General features: G+C 44.1%; 1 protein-coding gene across 1 annotated transcript in view; it reads right to left on the bottom strand.

Annotated features, from left to right (window-relative positions):
• LOC138661803 (cytochrome P450 2F5-like) overlaps positions 1–24,204 on the bottom strand; it is a 32,269-nt gene extending 8,065 nt beyond the window's left edge. Inside the window, exons 1-6 of the mRNA XM_069746730.1 lie at positions 24,056–24,204; positions 21,223–21,383; positions 10,291–10,467; positions 5,483–5,624; positions 2,905–3,092; positions 523–664 (exon numbers count right to left, since the gene is read on the bottom strand). Of these exons, the coding sequence (XP_069602831.1) occupies positions 523–664; positions 2,905–3,092; positions 5,483–5,624; positions 10,291–10,467; positions 21,223–21,383; positions 24,056–24,131 (886 nt within the window). The 5' untranslated portion in view covers positions 24,132–24,204. The remainder of the gene's footprint in view (positions 1–522; positions 665–2,904; positions 3,093–5,482; positions 5,625–10,290; positions 10,468–21,222; positions 21,384–24,055) is intronic.
• Positions 24,205–24,659: the final 455 nt, after the last annotated feature.

Genomic DNA, 24,659 nt, shown 5'->3' with positions numbered 1-24,659 from the left:
GAGAAGCTCAGATCCAACACTGGAACATTGACTAGGAGCAAGGATAGCAGCATCAGGTGGAGTTAAGTAACGAAGCAGCTAATGAGCTCACCAGAACACCTGAGGAAGGAAGCCCAGAAGCTGCAGTACCACTTGTGACCACAGGAGTGAATTCAGCCACAGAATTCACAACAATTACCCCCACTAAGCCCCCTCATAGTATGGTGGCATCCAGACATTTTCTTTTTTTGAGTCCCTACATATCTCTTCCATGCCCACATCACATCTCTTCCATGTATGTTTTGGAGCCATGGAAGCTTCTTGAAATCTGCTTTCTGGTCACCATCCAAGCACAACCCATGTTAAGGTCTGTATAGTGTTTCTGGATGGATTTTTTTTTACCGCTGGAAAATTGATTCATCTATGATTTGCCAAGTGTGCTATATGCAATGAGCTATTTCTCCAGACCTTTGTGTCAGGCAATTACAAAATAATCAATGGCAGAGTCCAAATCATAAAAAGTGTAAACATAACACTTCTTACCAGCTGCAAAGGGCATGTGAGCATCATTCTTCTTAAAAAGACCCTTTTCATCCAAAAAATTGTTTGGGTTGAACATGTTTGGTTCAGTATAATATTCAGGATCATAATGAACTGAAGTCAAGAGTGGAGTAATTAATGTGCCCTATATGAAAAATTAAATTTATTCAATAAATAAACAGAAGAGAGAGGGCAATTTCATTCATCGTGTTGATATTTTCCAAAATGTCAGAACGCCTCCTTGTACAGTACATGTCATATATCATCATGGAAGGATTACCCTAGGTCTGCTTACATAAGAGCTATATATTGTGTATCTGTCCTTTTAAAAATATTGGAAATGTCATGTAGAAACAGAACTTTTGACTTTGATCTAGGCATTAAAAACACCTCCATTTCCTAAAATAAAGAGGCATAAGCTCTTGGATCTTTGGCAGGGCTGAGACAAGGTGTTTTGGTGCCTTCGGCAGATGAAGCTAATAGCGCCTCCTACACCTGCCCCCAATCAAAGTAATATGTCAAAAACTAAGGAAACAGGTCCACTAATGCATCCTCCCCCTCCGATGGGTCAGGTAACAAGTGCTACAATGACCACTTACACTAAAAATGTTATGTTGCTTACCAATAAATACCAGAAAAAGTAGAAAAAAGCGGTATATTTTAGATGCATTATTTAACAAGTTGTGCAATTTCAAAGTTGCGTATAGAATAATTCATTGTTTGCAGACCATTTACACAAAACCAGGGACAAATAGCAATATTCATCCCTGGCATCCTATATTTTAAATGTCAGACCAGTGGATCCCAATTGAAACAAATATAGCTTAACTATAATGGGGCCATTGGATTTCAATAAACTTGTCCAGCATTTGGCAAATAACTTAATTAAAACTAAAAATGATATGTTTGATATTTTTTGTGTCCATCATTTGGCAAATGCAGCTTGCAACAAAACTGATGGTTCTGGTGCTGTGATATAGTCCTGTACTGATGGTGGCTACGGTGCTGTATTATGGTTCTAATAGTGGTTTTTCTGTTGTATTCCAGTACCAATGGTGGTTCTAGTAATGTATTCCTGTTTTGATAGTAGTTTTGGTGACACATTCATGTAGTGATTGTGGTTCTGGTCCTGTATTCATGTACTAATGGTGGTTCTGGTGATGTATTCATAAGCTGATGGTGATTCTGGTGATATTATCATCAGTCGTCAACAGAAGCATCATCATCATCAGTAAATTAATATGAAACCAGAATAATTATCACTACATAAATAGAACACCAGAGCCATCAATAGTTCTTCAATACAGCACCAGAACCATCACAGTAAATAAATACAGTAGCAGAATCCCCATCAGTACATATATAGCATTTATTTATTATCAGAACCACCATTTAATAACAGTGACAGCAGGATGGGATGATCGAGGTATTCAACAGCCACCAACTGCGATCTAACAAAATAAATGAATGAAAAACCTGATGTGGGTCCCCCCTATTTTCTTGAACCAACCAGGCAAAACTCACAGCTGCAACCTCAGCTCTCAGCTTCGGGTAGGTTGGTTATGAAGAATGGAGGGGTCCCCACGCTGTTAGATCACAGGTGGTGGCTGAGGAATACCCTGATCATCCGCTCCTGCTGTCACTGTTATTAGCGCCAGCAAGTGTCCAATGATGGGAGTAAGAGTCCCAAAAGCTCCCACCTGCTGTCATAATTCAGACTTTATTATAACTCTCATCATTCTCCTCTTCTCGCGCCGATAGCCGGCAGAATAGGGAAAAATGATGAGAGCGTCTTCATCACCAGCTGCCAGGGAACAGCGCTTACTGTAGCTCTTCTTCCCAGGGGGACATCCGTGTGGTACTGATGCGGTACACCGGTGACACACATTTGCCACATGTGTGCCGCAAGTATTGCATTCACAACAAACGGACACACGGACACAGATATCTCGGGTACCATTTTTTCTGGTACTGGAAATATCAGGATGTGTGAAACCGGCCTAAGCCATAGCTCACACATGGCTCTTTGAGAAATGAAAGAGAACAATGAGCTGCCAACATATTTTGCCCATGTAGACTATGTTAACACCCGAATACAATTCCGACTTTTACTTCCAGTGCAGAAATTTCAGGCTGACTCTTGGATTTCTGCCATGATTTTCATTTTTGACTGCCATTTAATGGTGCTAATCCTCAGCTATTTTTTACAGAATCCACAAAAAATAATTAGCATGCAACCTCTTTTGAAAGTGGTAGCTTTTTCCTTACCGGTACCAAAAAATCTGCAGGAATTTGCACTGCGTCATGTGAATAGGGCTGTGGAAATCTCATTTACAGTCGCAGGATAAGGATTGTCATTGGATTTTACTTGAAATATTCACAAACCTTTGGAATGGAGAATCCTCTGAAAACTGTATTTGTTGATGTGCTGCGAGGAAGACTGATAGGTATGACATCACAGAATCTCATGAATTCATGGATCGTTGCCTCGGTGTAGGGCATCTTACTCCTATCTGCTATTGATGGGCTTCTATCTCGTCCCACAACGTTATCAATTTCCTTTTGGATTCTCTCTGGACCAGAGTGAAGAAACGTGTTACTACATGATTGTATAATGGGCCAGGTATCATAAAAAGTAAGCTAAAGTCATCCGAAAAACAAAATACTAAAAATACACCATTTAGTTCAGTGATGTATTTATATCAATGGACGTGACATTTTCTGAAGGGTTGGTGTTAAGTGATGGCCTAATCTGCTGAAATTCAAATTCATGCAGTATTTGTCCAGGAAATTTGATTTGCATTGATTTTATTCAATGTGAATTGATATTACATTGTTATTCCTGGAGGTCTTGAGATACCCCACTGTATGTTAAATGTCATTTCTCACAACATGAGAATCATATAAGAATGGAATTGTCTTTGTATTGTTGTTGTTACACTGCTACAAAATCAGGTTTGCCTTTCACAAGTTTGTCCTTTCTCTCTTACTCTAGCCCATTTCTAATGTAAGTAACTCCTCCCTTCCTCCTTCTCGGTTAGCTTTTGTCATCCATCTTGCTAGGTTAATCTTTGCATATCGCTGTTTCAGAATTGTCTTTTACAAACAGCAATTGTTGCAGCTGCTGCTGTCACTATTGTGCACAATATAAAAAATCAGCTTGAGAATAAAGTTCTCCTGGAATTTTCATAAGTGCCTCTGCAGTCGAGTCAAGCTATCTGATGAAGTTTCTTGGTGTGAGTACTGTTTCAATACAGACATCCATAGAAACACTGTCTCATGAGCCTCACATCTGCAGCCTAGTTATGGAGTCAGAATAATAAACATATCTAAAAAATGTTTTTTTTAAAAGCTATTTATACTAATTCAGCCCTCATCTGTCCTCCTGCACAACCCTTTGTCTGGCTGTTTATGCTTATTGAGATATTTTCTGCATCCTCCAGCGACAGACATCTTCGGCATCTTCCAGTGCACTTCATCTTTGGCACCTCATGTGTTGGCAAGGCAGTAACCTCACAATGTTGTGTGGTGTTCATCATGGCCTACTCAACACAGAAGATTTCAAAGTTGCTGGGCTCCAGAAGATACTGAAGATGACACCTTGACGACCTCACTAGTCACTGGACAGAAGCCTCCCGAAGTCTAAGGGTAATGGCTGATTGAATCATTTTCAAAAAATTGGTTTTAAATCTATTTTCAGCTTCTTTGAATCCAGCTAAATGGTGTCTGATTGGTCACCATTTTGCTGAATTCGCGTGAATCGTATCTTCAAACAAATTTGGATTATTGCAAATCCTAACTTTTTGTGAAATTCAATGTAAATTCAATGAGCCTTTCAGTGGCTCTTTCATCCCTAGTATTCATTCTTTGATTATGATAGTGTAAGGAGGTGACAGGGGCCGTCATATGCCTCCCTCTCTTTAAACAGTGTTCATATTAAAAACGTGTGGTTCCATAGAGTTTATGACTGTTATTGTATTCATTTACTGTTATTCTAAATGTGTATGTTCTTGACATGTATTGTGCATAGGATTAGGGATAGAATAGAGGGCAGCAGTAGCATAAGGGTTTTCCAGACTGGGAGGAGTTACAGATGGTGTCCTACAGAACAGTGAGCTATAGTGAGTGACTTCCTGGTTTTAGTGAGGAGTAGTGATGTAGCAGTGAAGAAAGGAAGTCAGATAGCCATGGGGGTGAAGTTGCTAAGGCAAGAAGGGACCCCAGGCTGAGTAGCGTGCAAGTGGTCATCATCTTAAATGGTAACCTTTCCAAAGAGAATCCGAGCCTACGACCGGAATTAGGCAGAGCTGAGCACGCCTTTTATATTTTCCTTTTGAAACTGGACATAGGAAATGGGAGGAAGTTGGTAGACCTAAAGGCACGGAAGGGGCAAAAATTGCCAGGAGAGACAGAGATTGTCAGATGGGACAGAGATTGTTCAGCGAGGCAGAGATTGCTGGGAGAGACAGAGATTGTCAGGGGGGACAAAGATTGTCCAGTGAGGCAGACATTGCCAGGCAAGACAGAGGTGGTCCAGCGAGGCAGAGATTGCCAGGTGAGACAGAGATTGTCCAGCAAGGCAGAGATTTCCGGGAAAGGCAAAGATTGCCGGGAGGGACAGAGATTGTCGGACGAGGCAGAGATTGCAAGGGAGGACAAGGAAAGCACCAGGAATCAGGAATGCCATTGCATTAAAACTGCGCTTCATCTGTTATAAGAACCCTGTTGCTAAGCAAAGTAGGACTGTTAAGCATGGACATAGATTCTGGAGTAGTTTGTGAGAACCGGGAATCTGGAGCTGGGATCACTGAAGCAGAAGGAATCCTGAAATCTAAAGTGCGTGTTCTACTTTATATTTCCTTTGTGGGGTGCCAGGGTGTGGGAATGCAACAGCACTTCGCCACGACTGCCACCCTGACCTCCTCATAATACAATAATCATCATATACGTGTTCTGAGTTCACCTGCTATCTCGGGATATTTCATAAGGATAAGGATTCCATATCGCAGAGTCGTACTGACAGTCTCTGTTCCACCAAAAAGCAGATTTTGAATGGTTCTTGGCAAACTTTTGATATAGAAGCTGGTATCTGGGATATCCGCCTCCTAAGAATGTAAAAATCTTAAATTACCTAAAACAGGTTGGTTTTGTTAAATTACTAGAAAGATGTGTTCATTAGGTTCATGACAACCCTCAATGGGTTGTCCCATTTCTCTTGTTACTGTAGCTTTCCTTACAAACTGACTTACATTTTTGTCCATACAATGGCTGCTGTTGGAGGATCATATGACCTGACATATACATCACCCTCCTCAAAATAAAAATGTAGCTTTCCCATGTGAAGTGTTTTACAATTGAGGGTGGCCTGGATGGATGGATCTGGTTACGCGCTCCTCCATCTGAAACCATTATACAGACAGAAGTTCTGGTCAATTTGAGGAAGCAGCACTAACAGAAGTAAGCGGCTACCCCTTTAATGACACACCCTTTAACGCCTTCCAGGAGAAGTGATGCAGATGACAGGTGTTGTTAATTCTGTTTTCGAACTCCCTCCTGTGGTCATGAATGGTACTTCGGCGAGTTCTGTCCATGGACTCCCTCTGGTGGCTGTGAGTGGAGCTGCTGCTTCTGAGGTTCCTTCCACAGGTGACGTATGTTATTCTTTGGCTAGCTGCTCTATTTAACTCCACTCAGATCTTTACTCCATGCCAGCTGTCAATGTTCTTGTACTGGTTCAGTTCGCTCTTGGATCTTTCTGGTGACCTGTCTACTCCAGCAGAAGCTAAGTCCCTGCTAGTTATTTATTTGTTCATTGTTTCCTTGTCCAGCTGGCTATCATGATCTTGCCCTGCTAGCTGGAAGCTCTGGGATGCAGAGTGGCACCTCCGCACCGTGAGTCGGTGCGGAGGTCTTTTTGCACACTCTGCGTGGTCTTTTTGTAGGGTTTTGTGCTGACCGCAAAGATACCTTTCCTATCCTCAGTCTGTTTAGTAAGTCTGGCCTCCCTTTGCTAAAACCTGTTTCATTTCTGTGTTTGTGACTTTCATCTTATCTCACAGTCAATATATGTAGGGGGCTGCCTTTTCCTTTGGGGAATTTCTCTGAGGCAAGGTAGGCTTTATTTTCTATCTTTAGGGCTAGTTAGCTCTTAGGCTGTGAAGAGGCGTCTAGGGAGAGTCAGGAACGCTCCACGGCTATTTCTAGTTGTGTGATAGGATTAGGGGTTGCGGTCGGCAGAGCTCCCACTTCCCAGAGCATTTCCTGTGTGTGTTTAACCATCAGGTCGTTCCGGGTGCTCCTAACCACCAGGTCATAACAGACAGGTAACAAAGTGATAAAGGTGTTCTTGAGTAGAAACAGGCCAGGAAAACTCAAGGAATCACCACATTAAATGGAATACTGTTTGAATCAAGTTCTTATGTTAAATCTCTTTTTTGGAAAAATAAAAACAACTAAATATTTATAAATTTGACATTCTTTCTGACAATTTCTATATAACTATCAATTATGAAATAAAATTAAAAAGCTTGAAATGTTCACATTGGCCGCTAAGCGTTATACTAAATTTACATTTCTTTTCTATGTTCAGCAGCTTCATTATCATTACAGACAATATTTCAATGAAAGATAACGCTTTTGTATGAAGTAGATAACACAGGAGAATCCATCATTCACAATAGCATGTGAAATCACAGCTCACCTCCTCCTCCTGTACAATGAAACCTCTAGATACAGTAGATAGCACAGGATACACTATTGACAATATGTGATAGCCCTGCCCTCCTTTCCTTCTTATACAATCACTCTGCAACACCTCTACATACAGTAGATAACAAAAATGTATGCATTCACTACAGGTGATGTCACAGCTCACCTTCTCCCCCTGATGTACAATGACTGAAAGATCTCTACATACAGCAGATAAGACAGGATCCACCATTTATAATAAGCTATGTCAACTCTCACCTCCTCCTGTACAATGACTTATAACACCTCTATATACAATAGATGACACACGATCCACCATTCACAATAGGTGATGTCACAGCTCACCTCCTCCTGTGCAAGGACAAATAACACCTCTATATACAGTAGAGAACACAGGATCCACCATTCACAATAGGTGATGTCACAGCTCACCTCCTCCTCCTGTACAATGACTGTTAACACCTCTATGTACAGTAGATAACACAGGATCCACCATTCACAATAGGTGATGTCACAGCTCACCTCCTTCTCCTGTACAGTAACTGATAACACCACTATACACAGTAGATAACACAGGATCCACCATTCACAATAGGAGATGTCACAGCTCACCTCCTCCTCATCCTGTACAATGACTGATAACACCTCTATATACAGTAGATAACACAGGATCCACCATTCACAATAGGTGATGTCACAGCTCACCTCCTCCTCCTGTACAAGGACAAATAACACCTCTATATACAGTAGATAATACAGGATCCACCATTCACAATAGGGGATGTCACAGCTCACCTCCTCCTCCTGTACAATGACTGATAACACCACTATATACAGTAGATAACACTGGATGCACCATACACAATAGATGATGTCACAGCTCACATCCTCCTCCTGTACAATGACAGATAACACCTCTATATACAGTAGATAATACAGGATCCACCATTCACAATAGGGGATGTCACAGCTCACCTCCTCCTCCTGTACAATGACTGATAACACCACTATATACAGTAAATAACACAGGATGCACCATACACAATAGATGATGTCACAGCTCACATTCTCCTCCTGTACAATGACTGATAACACCTCTATATACAGTAGATAATACAGGATCCACCATTCACAATAGGGGATGTCACAGCTCACCTCCTCCTCCTGTACAATGACTGATAACACCACTATATACAGTAGATAACACAGGATGCACCATACACAATAGATGATGTCACAGCTCACATCCTCCTCCTGTACAATGACTGATAACACCTCTATATACAGTAGATAATACATGATCCACCATTCACAATAGGTGATGTCACAGCTCACCTCCTCCTGTACAAGGACAAATAACACCTCTATATACAGTAGATAACACAGGATCCACCATTCACAATAGGTGATGTCACAGCTCACCTCCTTCTGTACAATAACTGATAACACCTCTATATACAGTAGATAACACAGGAACCACCATTCACAATAGGTGATATCACAGCTCACCTCCTCTTCCTGTACAATGACTGATAACACCTCTATATACAGCATATAACACAGGATCCACCATTCACAATAGGTGATGTCACAGCTCACCTCCTCCTCCTTTACAATGACTGATAACACCTCTATATACAGTAGATAACACAGGATGTACCATACACAATAGGGGATGTCACAGCTCACCTCCTTCTCCTGTACAATAACTGATAACACCTCTATATACAGTAGATAACACAGGATCCACCATTCACTATAGGTGATGTCACAGCTCACCTCCTTCTGTACAATAACTGATAACACCTCTATATACAGTAGATAACACAGGAACCACCATTCACAATAGGTGATATCACAGCTCACCTCCTCTTCCTGTACAATGACTGATAACACCTCTATATACAGTAGATAACACAGGATGTACCATACACAATAGGGGATGTCACAGCTCACCTCCTTCTCCTGTACAATAACTGATAACACCTCTATATACAGTAGATAACACAGGATCCACCATTCACTATAGGTGATGTCACAGCTCACCTCCTCTTCCTGTACAATGACTGATAACACCACTATATACAGTAGATAACACAGGATGCACCATACACAATAGATAATGTCACAGCTCACCTCCTCCTCCTGTACAATGACTGATAACAACTCTATATACAGTAGATAACACAGGATCCACCATTCACAATAGGGGATGTCACAGCTCACCTCCTCCTCCTGTACAATCACTGATAACACCACTATATACAGTAGATAACACAGGATGCACCATACACAATAGATAATGTCACAGCTCACCTCCTCCTCCTGTACAATGACTGATAACACCTATATATTCAGTAGAGAACACAGGATCCACCATTCACAATAGGTGATGTCACAGCTCACCTCCTCCTCCTGTACAAGGACTAACAACACCTATATATACAGTAGATAACGCAGGATAATTTTGTTTTCATTTTGCAAACCACAAATTTAATCTCAAAATGTTCGAATTCACTTGAAACAGTGAATTTCACAACATAGCTCAAGAAAGTAGTTGTTGGGTGTTTTAATTATTATGTATAAAATACATTCAAATCAAAACTTAATATAAAGAATAGAGCATTTTACTGATGACAAATTCCTTTTACGTCTGGCAAAAGTCCTTTTTAAAGTGGTTCCAAAGTCCACTTTGGAAATCCCTATTTACTATATGGATCCACTATTAATAACTTGATCACGCCATGTCCCACTTCCGATTCCACCGATGGTCAACTGTAATCTCAAAGGATTCAAAGGGCTCATTTTTCCTGCAGTGCCTCCAGAGGGAAAATGAAGCATTACAGAGATTGTATTAAAATCAGTCAGCTATTCATGTAATAAATTAGCATGTTGGATCCTCTAGAGAAAGATACACTCTGTGTAGTCAATCCCAAGTAGTGTATGGCAGATAGATAGGGGTTTTAAACAAGAACCCTTCTTATATTCCAAATTATGGTATGTATAAAACATTTTATAAATCAGATGATCATATTGTGAATATTTTGGAATTGGTCATTTTACCTGTTTTATCTTGATGAGGAAGCAGTCTATATAATCTCGTGGATTTTTTGGATCAAGCGTCTTCTCGTGATTTTCTATTAAGTCTGCTGAGATATCATAGATATCTTGAAAATTTCTCCATATTTTCTTATGTGGACCTGGCAAATAGTCCATAAGATTTGGAAACATGTTGTAGAGCTAAGAAAGAATAAAAATAAATACCCTTTTGTTTATGAAAATAAATGTTATGAAGGAAAAAAAAGATTCATCCAGCACCAAAGTTCTTAATGAAGTCATGATAAAAGTAATTGTATCAACTATGTAATGATTGTGCCCAACCATGTAGAGCTTCTCCACTTCAGGCACATCCCACTGTCAGGGAAGGAAGAATATATCACTTATGATAAGTGAGTATACAGACTAAACAGGAGGGCCTCCCAACTGCCCCTTTCTAAGTTAACACATTTTTCTTCCTGTTTTATCACTGGACCAAGTCTTTCTGCCACATCACAATTCCTGTGAACTCATCATCATTTGAATCAGTGACATATAGGTTTAGTAGACAGTGGAGCTCCTATGTGACTTACTTGATTTATGATGAGCTCAGTGGGCTGGAAACGTGGAAGAAACACTCACTCCTGTGTTATCTTAGGAAGAGAAATGTTTCACTTCATAAAGAAGTGGCTGAGACCTCATGCTATGTCGTCTGTATACTCAATTATCACAAGTGGTCAAGTGGTATGTCTTGACCATGAACTGGAGCAGCTCTGCATGGTCAGACACAGCCATTACACAGTACATAGCAGGGGCATATTTATAATACTATCTTAGCATATGAACATTTTTTAACACATCTAATTGGGGAACTTAGTTTTATTCCAAGATATAGTGATTAAAATGTTTGTTGCTTCTATGATGTCATGAATGATACATATTAAATGGGTATTCTAACCATCAAAAATCCACTAAGGCTCTTGCTAAAATGCGTTAACCAGTTACTGACTACCCTGATTTGATTTTTTAAATGATTTTCAAATAAAAACAAGGACATTTTTATCTCAAGGATCCAGCATTACTTCTTTTTGTTTTGTCTTTTCGAACTAATTCATACACTCAGTTGACGGGTGGCTGTGTTCCTCGTCCACATGGATCGGTCAGGTCAAAGGATTTTCTGGTGAACAGCATACCCTCTACTGACTTTTATAAAAAATCCACATCTCAATGTCCTATTTGGCAACATGGAAGTCATTAAACTCCTCAAAACAGAAATAAGCTCTGACAGGAGCGGTACATCCAAGCTTTTTATTTGAATGGTAGGCATATAGTAGAGACTGTATAAGAGGTATCCAACTCCAAGTTGGTCTTGTTCCCATGTTAATTCTTGGGGAGAATGAGAATAGGTACAGTATGTAGTTCCTAAGTTCATCAGTATTAACAGTTATTTAGTTATAGCTACAGTTAGGGCCAGAAATATTTGGACAGTGACACAATTTTCGCGAGTTGGGCTCTGCATGCCACCACATTGGATTTGAAATGAAACCTCTACAACAGAATTCAAGTGCAGATTGTACCGTTTAATTTGAAGGGTTGAACAAAAATATCTGATAGAAAATGTAGGAATTGTACACATTTCTTTACAAACACTCCACATTTTAGGAGGTCAAAAGTAATTGGACAAATAAACATAACCCAAACAAAATATTTTTATTTTCAATATTTTGTTGCAAATCCTTTGGAGGCAATCACTGCCTTAAGTCTGGAACCCATGGACATCACCAAACGCTGGGTTTCCTCCTTCTTAATGCTTTGCCAGGCCTTTACAGCCGCAGCCTTCAGGTCTTGCTTGTTTGTGGGTCTTTCCGTCTTAAGTCTGGATTTGAGCAAGTGAAATGCATGCTCAATTGGGTTTAGATCTGGAGATTGACTTGGCCATTGCAGAATGTGCCACTTTTTGGCACTCATGAACTCCTGGGTAGCTTTGGCTGTATGCTTAGGGTCATTGTCCATCTGTACTATGAAGCGCCGTCCAATCAACTTTGCAGCATTTGGCTGAATCTGGGCTGAAAGTATATCCCGGTACACTTCAGAATTCATCCGGCTACTCTTGTCTGCTCTTATGTCATCAATAAACACAAGTGACCCAGTGCCATTGAAAGCCATGCATGCCCATGCCATCACGTTGCCTCCACCATGTTTTACAGAGGATGTGGTGTGCCTTGGATCATGTGCCGTTCCCTTTCTTCTCCAAACTTTTTTCTTCCCATCATTCTGGTACAGGTTGATCTTTGTCTCATCTGTCCATAGAATACTTTTCCAGAACTGAGCTGGTGTTAGGACTGGCGGAACGCACCAAGACAGATGGTATAGATGCGTTCGCAGTCCGGGGTCCACCGTGCAGGTGAAAACCTGCTGCTAGCAATTAGCAGACTATATGGCGGTACACTAGAGTATACACGCGTGGGTTAACCTCACCCAGCGTGAAAGAAGCAATCCTGTTAAGGGACAGGACCGCGGTACCGCACATAAAGCGCGAGCAAGTAGTCAGCGAACTCAACCCCAACTGGGATTGAAGTCCGATTAAACCCTTGCTGGCGCAACACCGCAACTGGTTGTGAAATGAAACAGAAGAGCATGCAGTGCTGCACTGACGAACGCCACTAACCACCCAGGCTTGGGTAAGGAAAGCACAGAGGAAGTGCACGGCGCCGTACTGGCGGTCACAGCAACTGGACGCTATAATGTGTGACTAGTGCTGTAGGATAAGTCGGGCGCTAGGTAGCAGCCATACACCTTCCGCGAACGGTCATACTATAGGGTAGGGGTATCCAAGGACGACTTGCACTCACAACATACACACATTAGCAATTGTTTGACAATACTAGCGCATGGCCGTGCGGTCATGCGCAGTTTATATAGCAGCAGCACAGGAAGTGGCAACAGCACTTTTGCCCTTCTAGGACCTGCCAAGAGGACCAATGGAATGTGCTGCAGAGCCTGAGCACATGACCCTCGATCTCCAACGGGAAACCTTACGCTGGGCATGCTCAGTACGTGCAGACAAGGACTTAGTCCCAGAGAAGTCCGCTCGCTGCTGACCAGCACAGACTTTAATAGCAGAGACTGGAGAAGCAGCAGTAACTCTCAGAACAGAGTGAAAATGAGCAAGACACTGGGACCGACGTCCTTGCTGAGCAGACTCCACTGCGGCTGGACAAGAATGGGAGACCGCAGCGGAGGTGGCTCGAGATTCCCCCTGTGCAGAAGCGGGAACTCGACCCCTAACATTACCCCCCCTCCTAGGGCCCCCCCCTCCTTGGGCCTCGCTACGTTCGAAGGCAGCAATGAGCTGCGGAGCCCGAATGTGCTCAGCAGGCTCCCAGGACCTATCCTCAGGGCCGTAACCCTTCCAGTCCACCAAAAAAATTTTTTTGCCACGTACCACCTTGCACCCCAAGATAGCGTTCACCTCGAAATCGTCCGTAGACGAACCCGATGTCCTGGCAGATGACTCAGAAAACCGAGACATGTATACGGGCTTAAGGAGGGACACATGAAAGGTGTCGGTGATACCAAGGCGTGGAGGAAGGGCCAGACGGTAGACCACAGGATTAACCTGTTCGAGGACCTTGAAGGGACCCAAGTAGTGAGGAGCAAATTTAGTGGACTCAACTCGCAGCCTGATGTTACGGGCGGAGAGCCACACCAAGTCGCCAGGAGCAAAGGACGGGGCGGGGCGCCAATGAGCACCGGCGGAGGACCTCATTCTCTCCTTAGAGGCCCGAATGGCATCCTGAGTGCGGTCCCAAATATCTCGTGCCTCCACAGCCCAGTCTGCCACCCTGGAGTCTGTGGAAGACACGGACATAGGCACAGGTACCCGTGGATGCTGACCATAGTTGAGGAGGAATGGGGTTTGTCCAGTGGAGTCGGCTACGGCGTTGTTCAGCGCAAACTCTGCCCATGATAGCAAGGATGCCCAGTCATCCTGCCTGGCTGAAACAAAATGTCGCAGGTATGTGACCAAGGTCTGGTTGGCCCTCTCTACCAACCCATTCGTCTCGGGATGATAAGCGGAAGAGAGATTCAACTCAATACTGAGAAGACGACACAGCTCTCTCCAGAACCGAGACGCAAACTGGGGACCCCGGTCACTGACAATTTTGTCAGGCATACCATGTAGGCGAAAGATGTGCTTAATGAACAACGCAGCCAAGGCCCGTGCAGAAGGTAACCGTGGTAGCGGCACCAAATGCACCATTTTCGAGAAATGATCGGTGATGACCCAAATGATGGTACAGCCGAGAGACTTGGGCAAACCCACGACAAAGTCCATCCCGACCATCTCCCAGGGCCTATCTGCCACCGGCAAGGGATAGAGCAACCCAGCTGGCCTTTGACGCGGAGATTTATTTTTGGCACACACGCCAGAATATAATCCCTGACATCCCGGACCATATGCGGCCACCAGTACGTCCTCGCCAGTAGCTCAGATGTCCTCTTTGTCCCAAAGTGTCCACCCACTCTGGACAAATGAGCCCAAGAGAGAACCTCCGGTCGCAAATTAATGGGCACAAAAGTCTTGCCCGGAGGCACAGACTCAAGCGAAACCGGTGCTACGGTTCTCAGGCTCTCAGAGGGAACAATAAGCCGAGGCTCCTCTTCCTCCTCTTCAGTTGACATAAGGGAGCGAGAGAGAGCATCAGCACGAATATTCTTCTCCCCGGCGAGAAAATGAAGAGAAAAGTGGAACCGGGAAAAGAACAAGGACCATCTGGCTTGGCGAGAATTTAGCCGCTGGGCTGTCTGTAAGTAGACCAAATTTTTGTGGTCAGTGTAAACCTGGAAGGGAAACCGCGCACCTTCCAGAAGATGTCTCCACTCTGAAAAGGCCAACTTCATTGCTAGCAGCTCCCTATCCCCGATGGAGTAGTTTCTCTCCGCTGGCGAGAAAGTCTTAGAGAAGAAGAAGCATGGATGCTTCCGACCTTGAGCATCCTTCTGGTAGAGGACTGCTCCAGCACCCACGGACGAGGCATCCACCTGCATTAGGAATGGCTTATCCACATCAGGACGATGTAAGATGGGAGCGCTAGCAAAGTGGGACTTAATAGAAGTGAAGGCCTTGGAGACCTCTTCCGACCACAATTTAAGATTCGCTCCCTTCTTCGTGAGGGCTACCAAGGGAGCGACCAGAGTTGAGAAGTGGGGAATGAACTGGCGGTAATAATTAATGAACCCCATAAAGCGCTGCACCGCTTTAGGAGAATGGGGCTCTTGCCAGTCCATCACAGCCTGTAGTTTGGCAGGATCCATAGCCAATCCCTGGGCGGAGATGATATAGCCCAGGAACGGCAAAGACTCCTGCTCAAACATACACTTCTCCAACTTAGCGTAAAGAGAGTTTGCCCGTAGGAGGTCGAAGACTCTGCCAACATCTCTCCGATGGGAGTCAATATCTGGAGAAAAGATGAGAATATCATCCAGATAGACTACAACTGAGGTGGAAAGCATATCCCGGAAGATGTCGTTGACAAAGTCTTGAAAAACGGCTGGGGCATTACAGAGCCCGAAGGGCATCACCAGATACTCATAGTGCCCATCTCTGGTGTTAAACGCCGTTTTCCATTCGTCCCCCTCACGGATGCGAATCAGGTTGTAAGCACCCCGCAGATCTAATTTAGTAAATACCCTTGCTCCCCGAAGCCTATCGAAGAGCTCAGATATCAAGGGCAAAGGATAGTTGTTCTTAACGGTGATAGCGTTAAGACCCCTGTAGTCTATGCATGGACGTAGCTCCCCATTCTTCTGCACGAAGAAGAACCCTGCCCCAGCAGGTGACACTGACTTCCTGATAAACCCTCTTGCCAGATTCTCTTGAATGTACTGAGACATGGCCTCCGTCTCCGGGAGAAATAATGGATAAACTCGACCCCGGGGAGGCTCCGCACCAGGCAAGAGATCAATAGGACAGTCATAGGGGCGATGGGGCGGAAGGGTCTCCGCCGCCTTCTTGGAGAACACGTCTGCGTAAGACCAATATTGCTTGGGGAGAGAGGATAGATCTGCGGGTACCTCAGTAGTAGCAACCTGGACGCACTCTCGGTGACACCTACCCCCACATGATTCACCCCATCCCAGAATTCTGCCTGAGGACCACTCGATGTGAGGAGAGTGGTACCGTAGCCAATGTATCCACAACAGGACCTCATCAATACCCTCAGGAATGACGAGCAGAGAAATAATCTCCTGATGGGATGGCGACAGGGACAGAGTAACAGGGATGGTCTCATGTGTTATCTGTGCGGGAAGTGTCGACCCATTCACCACTCGTACCGTTACTGGTTGAGATAGCATAGCCAGGGGTATTGCGTGACGTTGGGCGAAGGCAGAAGACATAAAATTGCCCTCCGCCCCAGAATCCACGCAGAGGTCTACCGAGTGGGAGGATGAGCCAAAGGTAATTGTCCCCTTAAAGGACAATTTGGAGGCAAACGTCGCAGTGTCTAGTGCACCTCCACCTACTACCACTAGACGCTGACGTTTCCTCGACCGCTGATGACATCTGGTGGCAAGATGTCCTGACTGTTGGCAAACATGGCAACCCTGGAGTGCACGAGCGGTCTGGGACTTAGATCCCGCTCGTGACACCACCTTAGATTCCTGGAACTCAGGAGCCTGGACTGGAGATTCCAAAGGTTTGGCGAAGGTGGGAGGCAGCCGAAACCTCTGCCTACACTGGGCTCACTCTAACCTCCGCTCGTGAAAACGGAGGTCAATGCGAGTAGATACTGCTATTAACTCCTCCAGTGTGGCGGGAATCTCCCTAGTGGCCAGAGCATCCTTAACGTGGTCAGCCAGCCCCCTCCAAAATATAGGGATAAGGGTTTATCCGACCACTCCAGCTCAGATGCCAGAGTGCGGAAATGGACGGCAAAAAGGCTGACCAAGGACGAGCCCTGAGTCAGTGCCAACAGTTGGAGCGCCGTGTCATGGGTGACACGAGGTCCTAGAAAGACCTGTTTCAGAGTGCTCAGGAATAACGGAGCACTCTGCACCACATGATCGCCACGCTCCCACAGCGGCGTAGCCCACTGCAACGCCCTGTCCGACAATAAGGAAATTATAAAGACCACCTTAGCCCGCTCTGTAGGGAAACGAGAGGCCAGAAGCTCGAGATGTATTGAGCACTGACTCATGAAACCCCTACAGGACTTACTGTCACCAGAAAATTTCTCTGGTAGCGGGAGGCGAGATAGCGTCGGTACAGGAGCGGCAGTGGACAAGGTAGCTGCAGCCACACTTGCAGCCTGAACAGCTACAGCAGTAACATCCACAGCTGAGGTTGAACGCTCAAGAGACACCAACCTTCCCTCCAGCTGCTGGATGTACCGCTGTAAACGCTGGTCGTCTGCCATTTTACTAGCCAGACCCTGGCGCTAGTATTCTGTTAGGACTGGCGGAACGCACCAAGACAGATGGTATAGATGCGTTCGCAGTCCGGGGTCCACCGTGCAGGTGAAAACCTGCTGCTAGCAATTAGCAGACTATATGGCGGTACACTAGAGTATACACGCGTGGGTTAACCTCACCCAGCGTGAAAGAAGCAATCCTGTTAAGGCACAGGACCGCGGTACCGCACCTAAAGCGCGAGCAAGTAGTCAGCGAACTCAACCCCAACTGGGATTGAAGTCTGATTAGACCCTTGCTGGCGCAACACCGCAACTGGGTGTGAAATGAAACAGAAGAGCATGCAGTGCCGCACTGACGAACGCCACTAACCACCCAGGCTTGGGTAAGGAAAGCAGAGGAAGTGCACGGCGCCGTACTGGCGGTCACAGCAACTGGACGCTATAATGTGTGACTAGTGCTGTAGGATAAGTCGGGCGCTAGGTAGCAGCCATACACCTTCCGCGAACAGTCATACTATAGGGTAGGGGTATCCAAGGATGACTTGCACTCACAACATACACACATTAGCAATTGTTTGACAATACTAGCGCATGGCCGTGCGGTCATGCGCAGTTTATATAGCAGCAGCACAGGAAGTGGCCACAGCACTTTTGCCCTTCTAGGACCTGCCAAGTGGACCAATGGAATGTGCTGCAGAGCCTGAGCACATGACCCTCGATCTCCAACGGGGAACCTTACGCTGGGCATGCTCAGTACGTGCAGACAAGGACTTAGTCCCAGAGAAGTCCGCTCGCTGCTGACCAGCACAGACTTTAATAGCAGAGACTGGAGAAGCAGCAGTAACTCTCAGAACAGAGTGAGAATGAGCAAGACGCTGGGACCGACGTCCTTGCTGAGAAGACTCCACTGCGGCTGGACAAGAATGGGAGACCGCAGCGGAGGTGGCTCGAGATTCCCCCTGTGCAGAAGTGGGAACTCGACCCCTAACAGCTGGCTTCTTGAGGTGTTTTTCTGCAAATTTAACTCTGGCCTGTCTATTTTTGGTATTGATGAATGGTTTGCATCTAGATGTGAACCCTTTGTATTTACTGTCATGGAGTCTTCTCTTTACTGTTGACTTAGAGACAGATACACCTACTTCACTGAGAGTGTGCTGGACTTCAGTTGATGTTGTGAACGGGTTCTTCTTCACCAAATTAAGTATGCGGCAATCATCCACCACTGTTGTCATCCGTGGACGCCCAGGCCTTTTTGAGTTCCCAAGCTCACCAGTCAATTCCTTTTTTCTCAGAATGTACCCAACTGTTGATTTTGCTACTCCAAGCATGTCTGCTATCTCTCTGATGGATTTTTTCTTTTTTTTCAGCCTCAGGATGTTCTGCTTCACCTCAATTGAGAGTTCCTTTGACCGCATGTTGTCTGCTCACAGCAACAGCTTCCAAATGCAAAACCACACACCTGGAATCCACCCCTGACCTTTTAACTACTTCATTGATTACAGGTTAACGAGGGAGACGCCTTCAGAGTTAATTGCAGCCCTTAGAGTCCATTGTCCAATTACTTTTGGTCCCTTGAAAAAGAGGACGCTATGCATTACAGAGCTATGATTCCTAAACCCTTTCTCCGATTTGGATGTGGAAACTATCATATTGCAGCTGGGAGTGTGCACTTTCAGCCCATATTATATATATAATTGTATTTCTGAACATGTTTTTGTAAACAGCTAAAATAACAAAACTTGTGTCACTGTCCAAATATTTCTGGCCCTAACTGTATATATTCCCAAGCTATAAAAATGGCATGGAAGGACCATGACTTCCTGTACCGGATGATTGGAAATGTTAACCTGAGTTTCAGAGCAAAGATTAATCATAGAGCTTTTCCATATAAGAATCCATGCTGAGATTGGCACATGAAAAGATGAGTGAGGGTTGCTATCCCTCTGTGATCCATCGTGTACAGATTTGTAATATCTGTTCTCATTATACATAGTGTTGATTTTAGATAAACACGAAGTGCCACATGTAGACATCTGATAATGGTGTTCGATATGCCTTTTGCTCCATCAAAGGGGTTTTCCAACTTTCTGATAATCCATGCTGTCCTTGATTTTGAAATCCTGCCCTGTTAGTGGGTAAGTCCCTTTGAATGAAAGTTGAAGCTTAGCTGCTCTGTGCTATTTGAAGGACTACAGATCAGGTTGAGGGCAAGTGCACAAGTCTTGAACCAGTCGCTTAAGTTGAAACTCTTGAAGTTGAAACGCGACCAATCACAAGCCGCTATGTCTTTCAAAGCCATTAATGCGCTCATTTTCAAAAATGAGCGCGTCAATAGCTTGCGGTGACGTCGCGGCTTGTGATTGGTCGCGGCCACGCGACCAATCACAAGCCGCTATGTCTTTCAAAGCCATTAACGCGCTCATTTTTAAAAATGAGCGCGTCAATAGCTTGCGGTGACGTAGCGGGTTGTGATTGGTCGCGGCAACGCGACCAATCACAAGCCGCTATGTCTTTCAAAGCCATTAACGCGCTCATTTTTAAAAATGAGCGCGTCAATAGCTTGCGGTGACGTCGCGGCTTGTGATTGGTCGCGGCCACGCGACCAATCACAAGCCGCTATGTCTTTCAAAGCCATTAACGCGCTCATTTTTAAAAATGAGCGCGTCAATAGCTTGCGGTGACGTCGCGGCTTGTGATTGGTCGCGGCCACGCGACCAATCACAAGCCGCTATGTCTTTCAAAGCCATTAACGCGCTCATTTTTAAAAATGAGCGCGTCAATAGCTTGCGGTGACGTCGCGGCTTGTGATTGGTCGCGGCCGCGACCAATCACAACCCGCTACGTCTTTGAAAGCCATTAACGCGCTCATTTTTAAAAATGAGCGCGTTAATAGCTTGCGGTGACGTCGCGGCTAGTGATTGGTCGCGGCCACGCGACCAATCACAACCCGCTACGTCTTTGAAAGCCATTAACGCGCTCATTTTTCAAAAATGAGCGCGCTAATAGCTTGCGGTGACGTCGCGGCTTGTGATTGGTCGCGTGGCGGTCACATGGGCGGCCCGCGACCAATCAGAAGCCGGGACGTGATTCTCAGGTCCTAAAAGTGCTGATTTTGAACAACGAAGCCTGCCGGTTACCCGCGGACTCACCAGGGGCCGCCGGAGAGGTAAATATATCAATATTTTTTATTTTAATTCTTCATTTTACACATCTCTATGTATCCGATACCGATACCCGATACCACAAAAGTATCGGATCTCGGTATCGGAATTCCGATACCGCAAGTATCGGCCGATACCCGATACTTGCGGTATCGGAATGCTCAACACTACTTGTGACATCATTGGCATCCATGAGTTTATCATTTTTGCTTAATCTATCACTTGAAGTGGGAGTAAGTAGATAGGATTAACCCTTTAAACAGAACTGTGCCTCTTCTGCCATTTAGACTCCGAGCCTTGTAATTGCCTCAGTTGGATGCCAAATTATAAGGCTGGAGCCATCACTATAAACATTGTACTGCATATTATATTTTTATACTCACAGTCCCCCACGTGCTGCTCATGACACAGAAGTTGTTGTAGATACTGGCAGTGATTGCTAACAGTCTCTTGTCCTCGTAATCAAAGCGATTCCCATAGATTATGGAGCAGATCACATTGGAGACTGCCCGAGCTAAGAATATTGTAAGATCCACTGGAGATTCTAAGCAACAAAAGGCACAAAAGACATTACATTATATTAATTAAACAAAGTGTAAATTTGCATTTTATGGTTTACATATACAGTAGATCAAATCTATATGAAATGTTAGGCCATTTCATACATACGTTGCATTAGTTATCTTGTACTGATCTAGAATTTCAGCTTGTATTACAGTCCGAGCTGCGTTTATAATTCTGCAGGCTTCGGAGTGCAAATCTCCCAGCATTACTTGATGGCTCTGTGTCTGTACAAAGCTTACTCTTGGGATTTACAGTACTGGGAACAAAACCATGTGTCTGATGGCTTCAAATAAACCTTTAGTCCTCATTTACCTGATCCTGCTCTATTGCCCTCTGTCATCATTGTCTGGCTCTGCAGCTCTGACTTTGTGGTTGGCATTGATAGCAAGGGTGAGGGTATCATGTCCTGCTATCTTATGCTGGGAAATGTAATTGCCATCCAACCAGATAGTGACTGTTTGATACTACTACCCTTGCATCTCTGCCTCATCCCTGGACTTCCCTCAGCTTTCTTTTTTTATCCGGCCCCTTTCTATAGATGTTGTCATTGTCCCTATCTCTGACTCTGACCTGTCCTGTATAGCATTCTAATACCAGCTTGCTCCACCGGCCAGTAGTCACTCCGTGGATGCAGCCTAGGAGTCTCTGCAATGAAGGACAGATCCCTTTACTGGGATGGAAGGGTGAAACCAGGGTGTTCCCTGGGACTTGCCAAGCAGAGTTGGCTAGTGCCAAGTCTGGCTGCGGGAACTCTATTGTTTAAAATTTGATAGATACCCAACTACAAAAAAGTACAAGTATCAAAAAACAGATTAGTCAATACACCCACAGAATTGTATCCCCATGACATTTGAGACCATATTTAAAATGTGGGCTCAATTCAAATTATGCTGCTTCAATTTTTGGGGAGGCTGAAAAGCACTACTTGACAAAAGTCATGAAATTGTCATCTATTTTGGAACATGAGCACAAAAAACACTAACATACAGTACAGACCAAAAGTTTGGACACACCTCATTCAAAGATTTTTTTGTATTTTCATGACTTATGAAAATTGTACATTCACACTGAAGGCATCAAAACTATGAATTATCACATGCAGAATTATATATTTAACAAAAAAGTGTGAAACAACTGAAATTATGTCATATATTCTAGGTTCTTCAAAGTAGCCACCTTTTGCTTTGATGACTGTTTTGTACACTCTTGGCATTCTCTTGATGAGCTTCAAGAGGTAAGTCACCAGGAATGGTATTCCAACAATCTTGAAGGAGTTCCCAGAGATGCTTATCACTTGTTGGCCCTTTTTCCTTCACTCTGCGGTCCAGCTCACCCCAAACCATCTTGATTGGGTTCAGGCCAAGCTCATCTGGCGTAGCACCCCATCACTCTCCTTCTTGGTCAAATAGCCCTTACACACCCTGCAGGTGTATTTGGGGTCATTGTCCTGTTGAAAAATAAATGATGGTCCAACTAAACGCAAACCGGATGGAATAGTATGCTGCTGCAAGATGCTGTGGTAGCCATGCTGGTTCAGTATGCCTTCAATTTTGAATAAATCCCCAACAGTGTCACCAGCAAAGCACCCCCACACCATCACATTTCCTCCTCCATGCTTCACAGTGGGAACCAGGCATGTAGAGTCCATCCGTTCACCTTTTCTGCATCGCACAAGGACACAGTGGTTGGAACCAAAGATCTCAAATTTGGTCTCATCAGACCAAAGCACAGATTTACACTGGTCTAATGTCCATTCCTTGTGTTCTTTAGCCCAAACAAACAAGTCTCTTCTGCTTGTTGCCTGTCCTTAGCAGTGGTTTCCTAGCAGCTATTTTACCATGAAGGCCTGCTGCACAAAGTCTCCTCTTAACAGTTGTTGTAGAGATGTGTCTGCTGCTAGAACTCTGTGTGGCATTGACCTGGTCTCTAATCTGAGCTGCTGTTAACCTGCGATATCTGAGGCCGGTGACTCGGATAAACTTATCCTCAGAAGCAGAGGTGACTCTTGGTCTTCCTTTCCTGGGGCGGTGGTCCTCATGTGAGCCAGTTTCTTTGTAGTGCTTGATGGTTTTTGCCAATGCAACTTGGGGACACTTTCAAAGTTTTCCCAATTTTTCGGACTGACTGACCTTCGGACTGACTGACCTTCATTTGTTAAAGTAATGATGGCCACTCGTTTTTCTTTACTTAGCTGCTTTTTTTCTTGCCATAATATAAATTCTTCAGTCTATTCAGTATGACTATCAGCTGTGTATCCACCAGACTTCTGCACAACACAACTGATGGTCGCATCACCATTTAAAAGGCAAGAAATCCCACTTATTTAACCTGACAGGGCACACCTGTGAAGTGAAAATCATTCCCGGTGACTGCCTCTTGAAGCTCATCAAGAGAATGCCAAGAGTGTGCAAAGCTGTCATCAAAGCAAAAGGTGGCTACTTTGAAGAACCTAGAATATAAGACATAATTTCAGTTGTTTCACACTTTTTTTGTTAAATATATTATTCCACATGTGTTAATTCATATTTTTGATGCCTTCAGTGTGAATGTACAATTTTCATAGTCGTGAAAATACAGAAAAATCTTTAAATGAGAAGGTGTGTCCAAACTTTTGGTCTGTACTGTACATTCCAAATGTGTCTATGATCTTACGCTTTGTGTTCTCAAACTCTTTGATGAGGAATTGCACCTCCTCCAGGATCCTCTCTTCGATGCTCTTTTTCCCCATTCCAAAGTTTCTCAGTGTCAGCAAAGCAAATCGCCGGCGATTCTTCCAGCTCTCACCATTGGTAAATCCTATATCTATGGGGGTAAAAGTTTATTCGTAAAAAGAAACTCTAATAAGTACATGAATGCATCCCAAAACAACCTCATACGTATAACAGTGCTCTTTTGTTTCCCTATATCTTCTCATTTTTGCTTTTTAGAAGAGAAAAATTCAGTCTCTGTCTGCCATCTTGATTGTGGAAATTTTGAGGGCAGGCAATAGCTCTATTGACTCCAAGCCCCATAATACCTCATAAAGTCATTGCATTAGGAAATGTGGCCTCATCACAGCTTTTCAAGATATACGGTAGTTACAGTGGGGAAAATAAGTATTTGATACACTGCCGATTTTGCAAGCTTTCCCACCTGCAAAGAATGGATAGGTCTGTAACTTTTATCATAGGTACACTTCAACTGTGAGAGATACAATCTAAAAATAAAAGCCAGAAAATCACATTGCATGATGTCTTAAATAATTAAATTGCATTTT

The sequence above is a fragment of the Ranitomeya imitator genome, chromosome 2, assembly GCF_032444005.1.
Source record: "Ranitomeya imitator isolate aRanImi1 chromosome 2, aRanImi1.pri, whole genome shotgun sequence".
NCBI lineage: Eukaryota > Metazoa > Chordata > Amphibia > Anura > Dendrobatidae > Ranitomeya > Ranitomeya imitator.
Note: the sequence above shows the minus strand (reverse complement) of the source record. Positions and strands in the feature narration are given on the sequence as shown.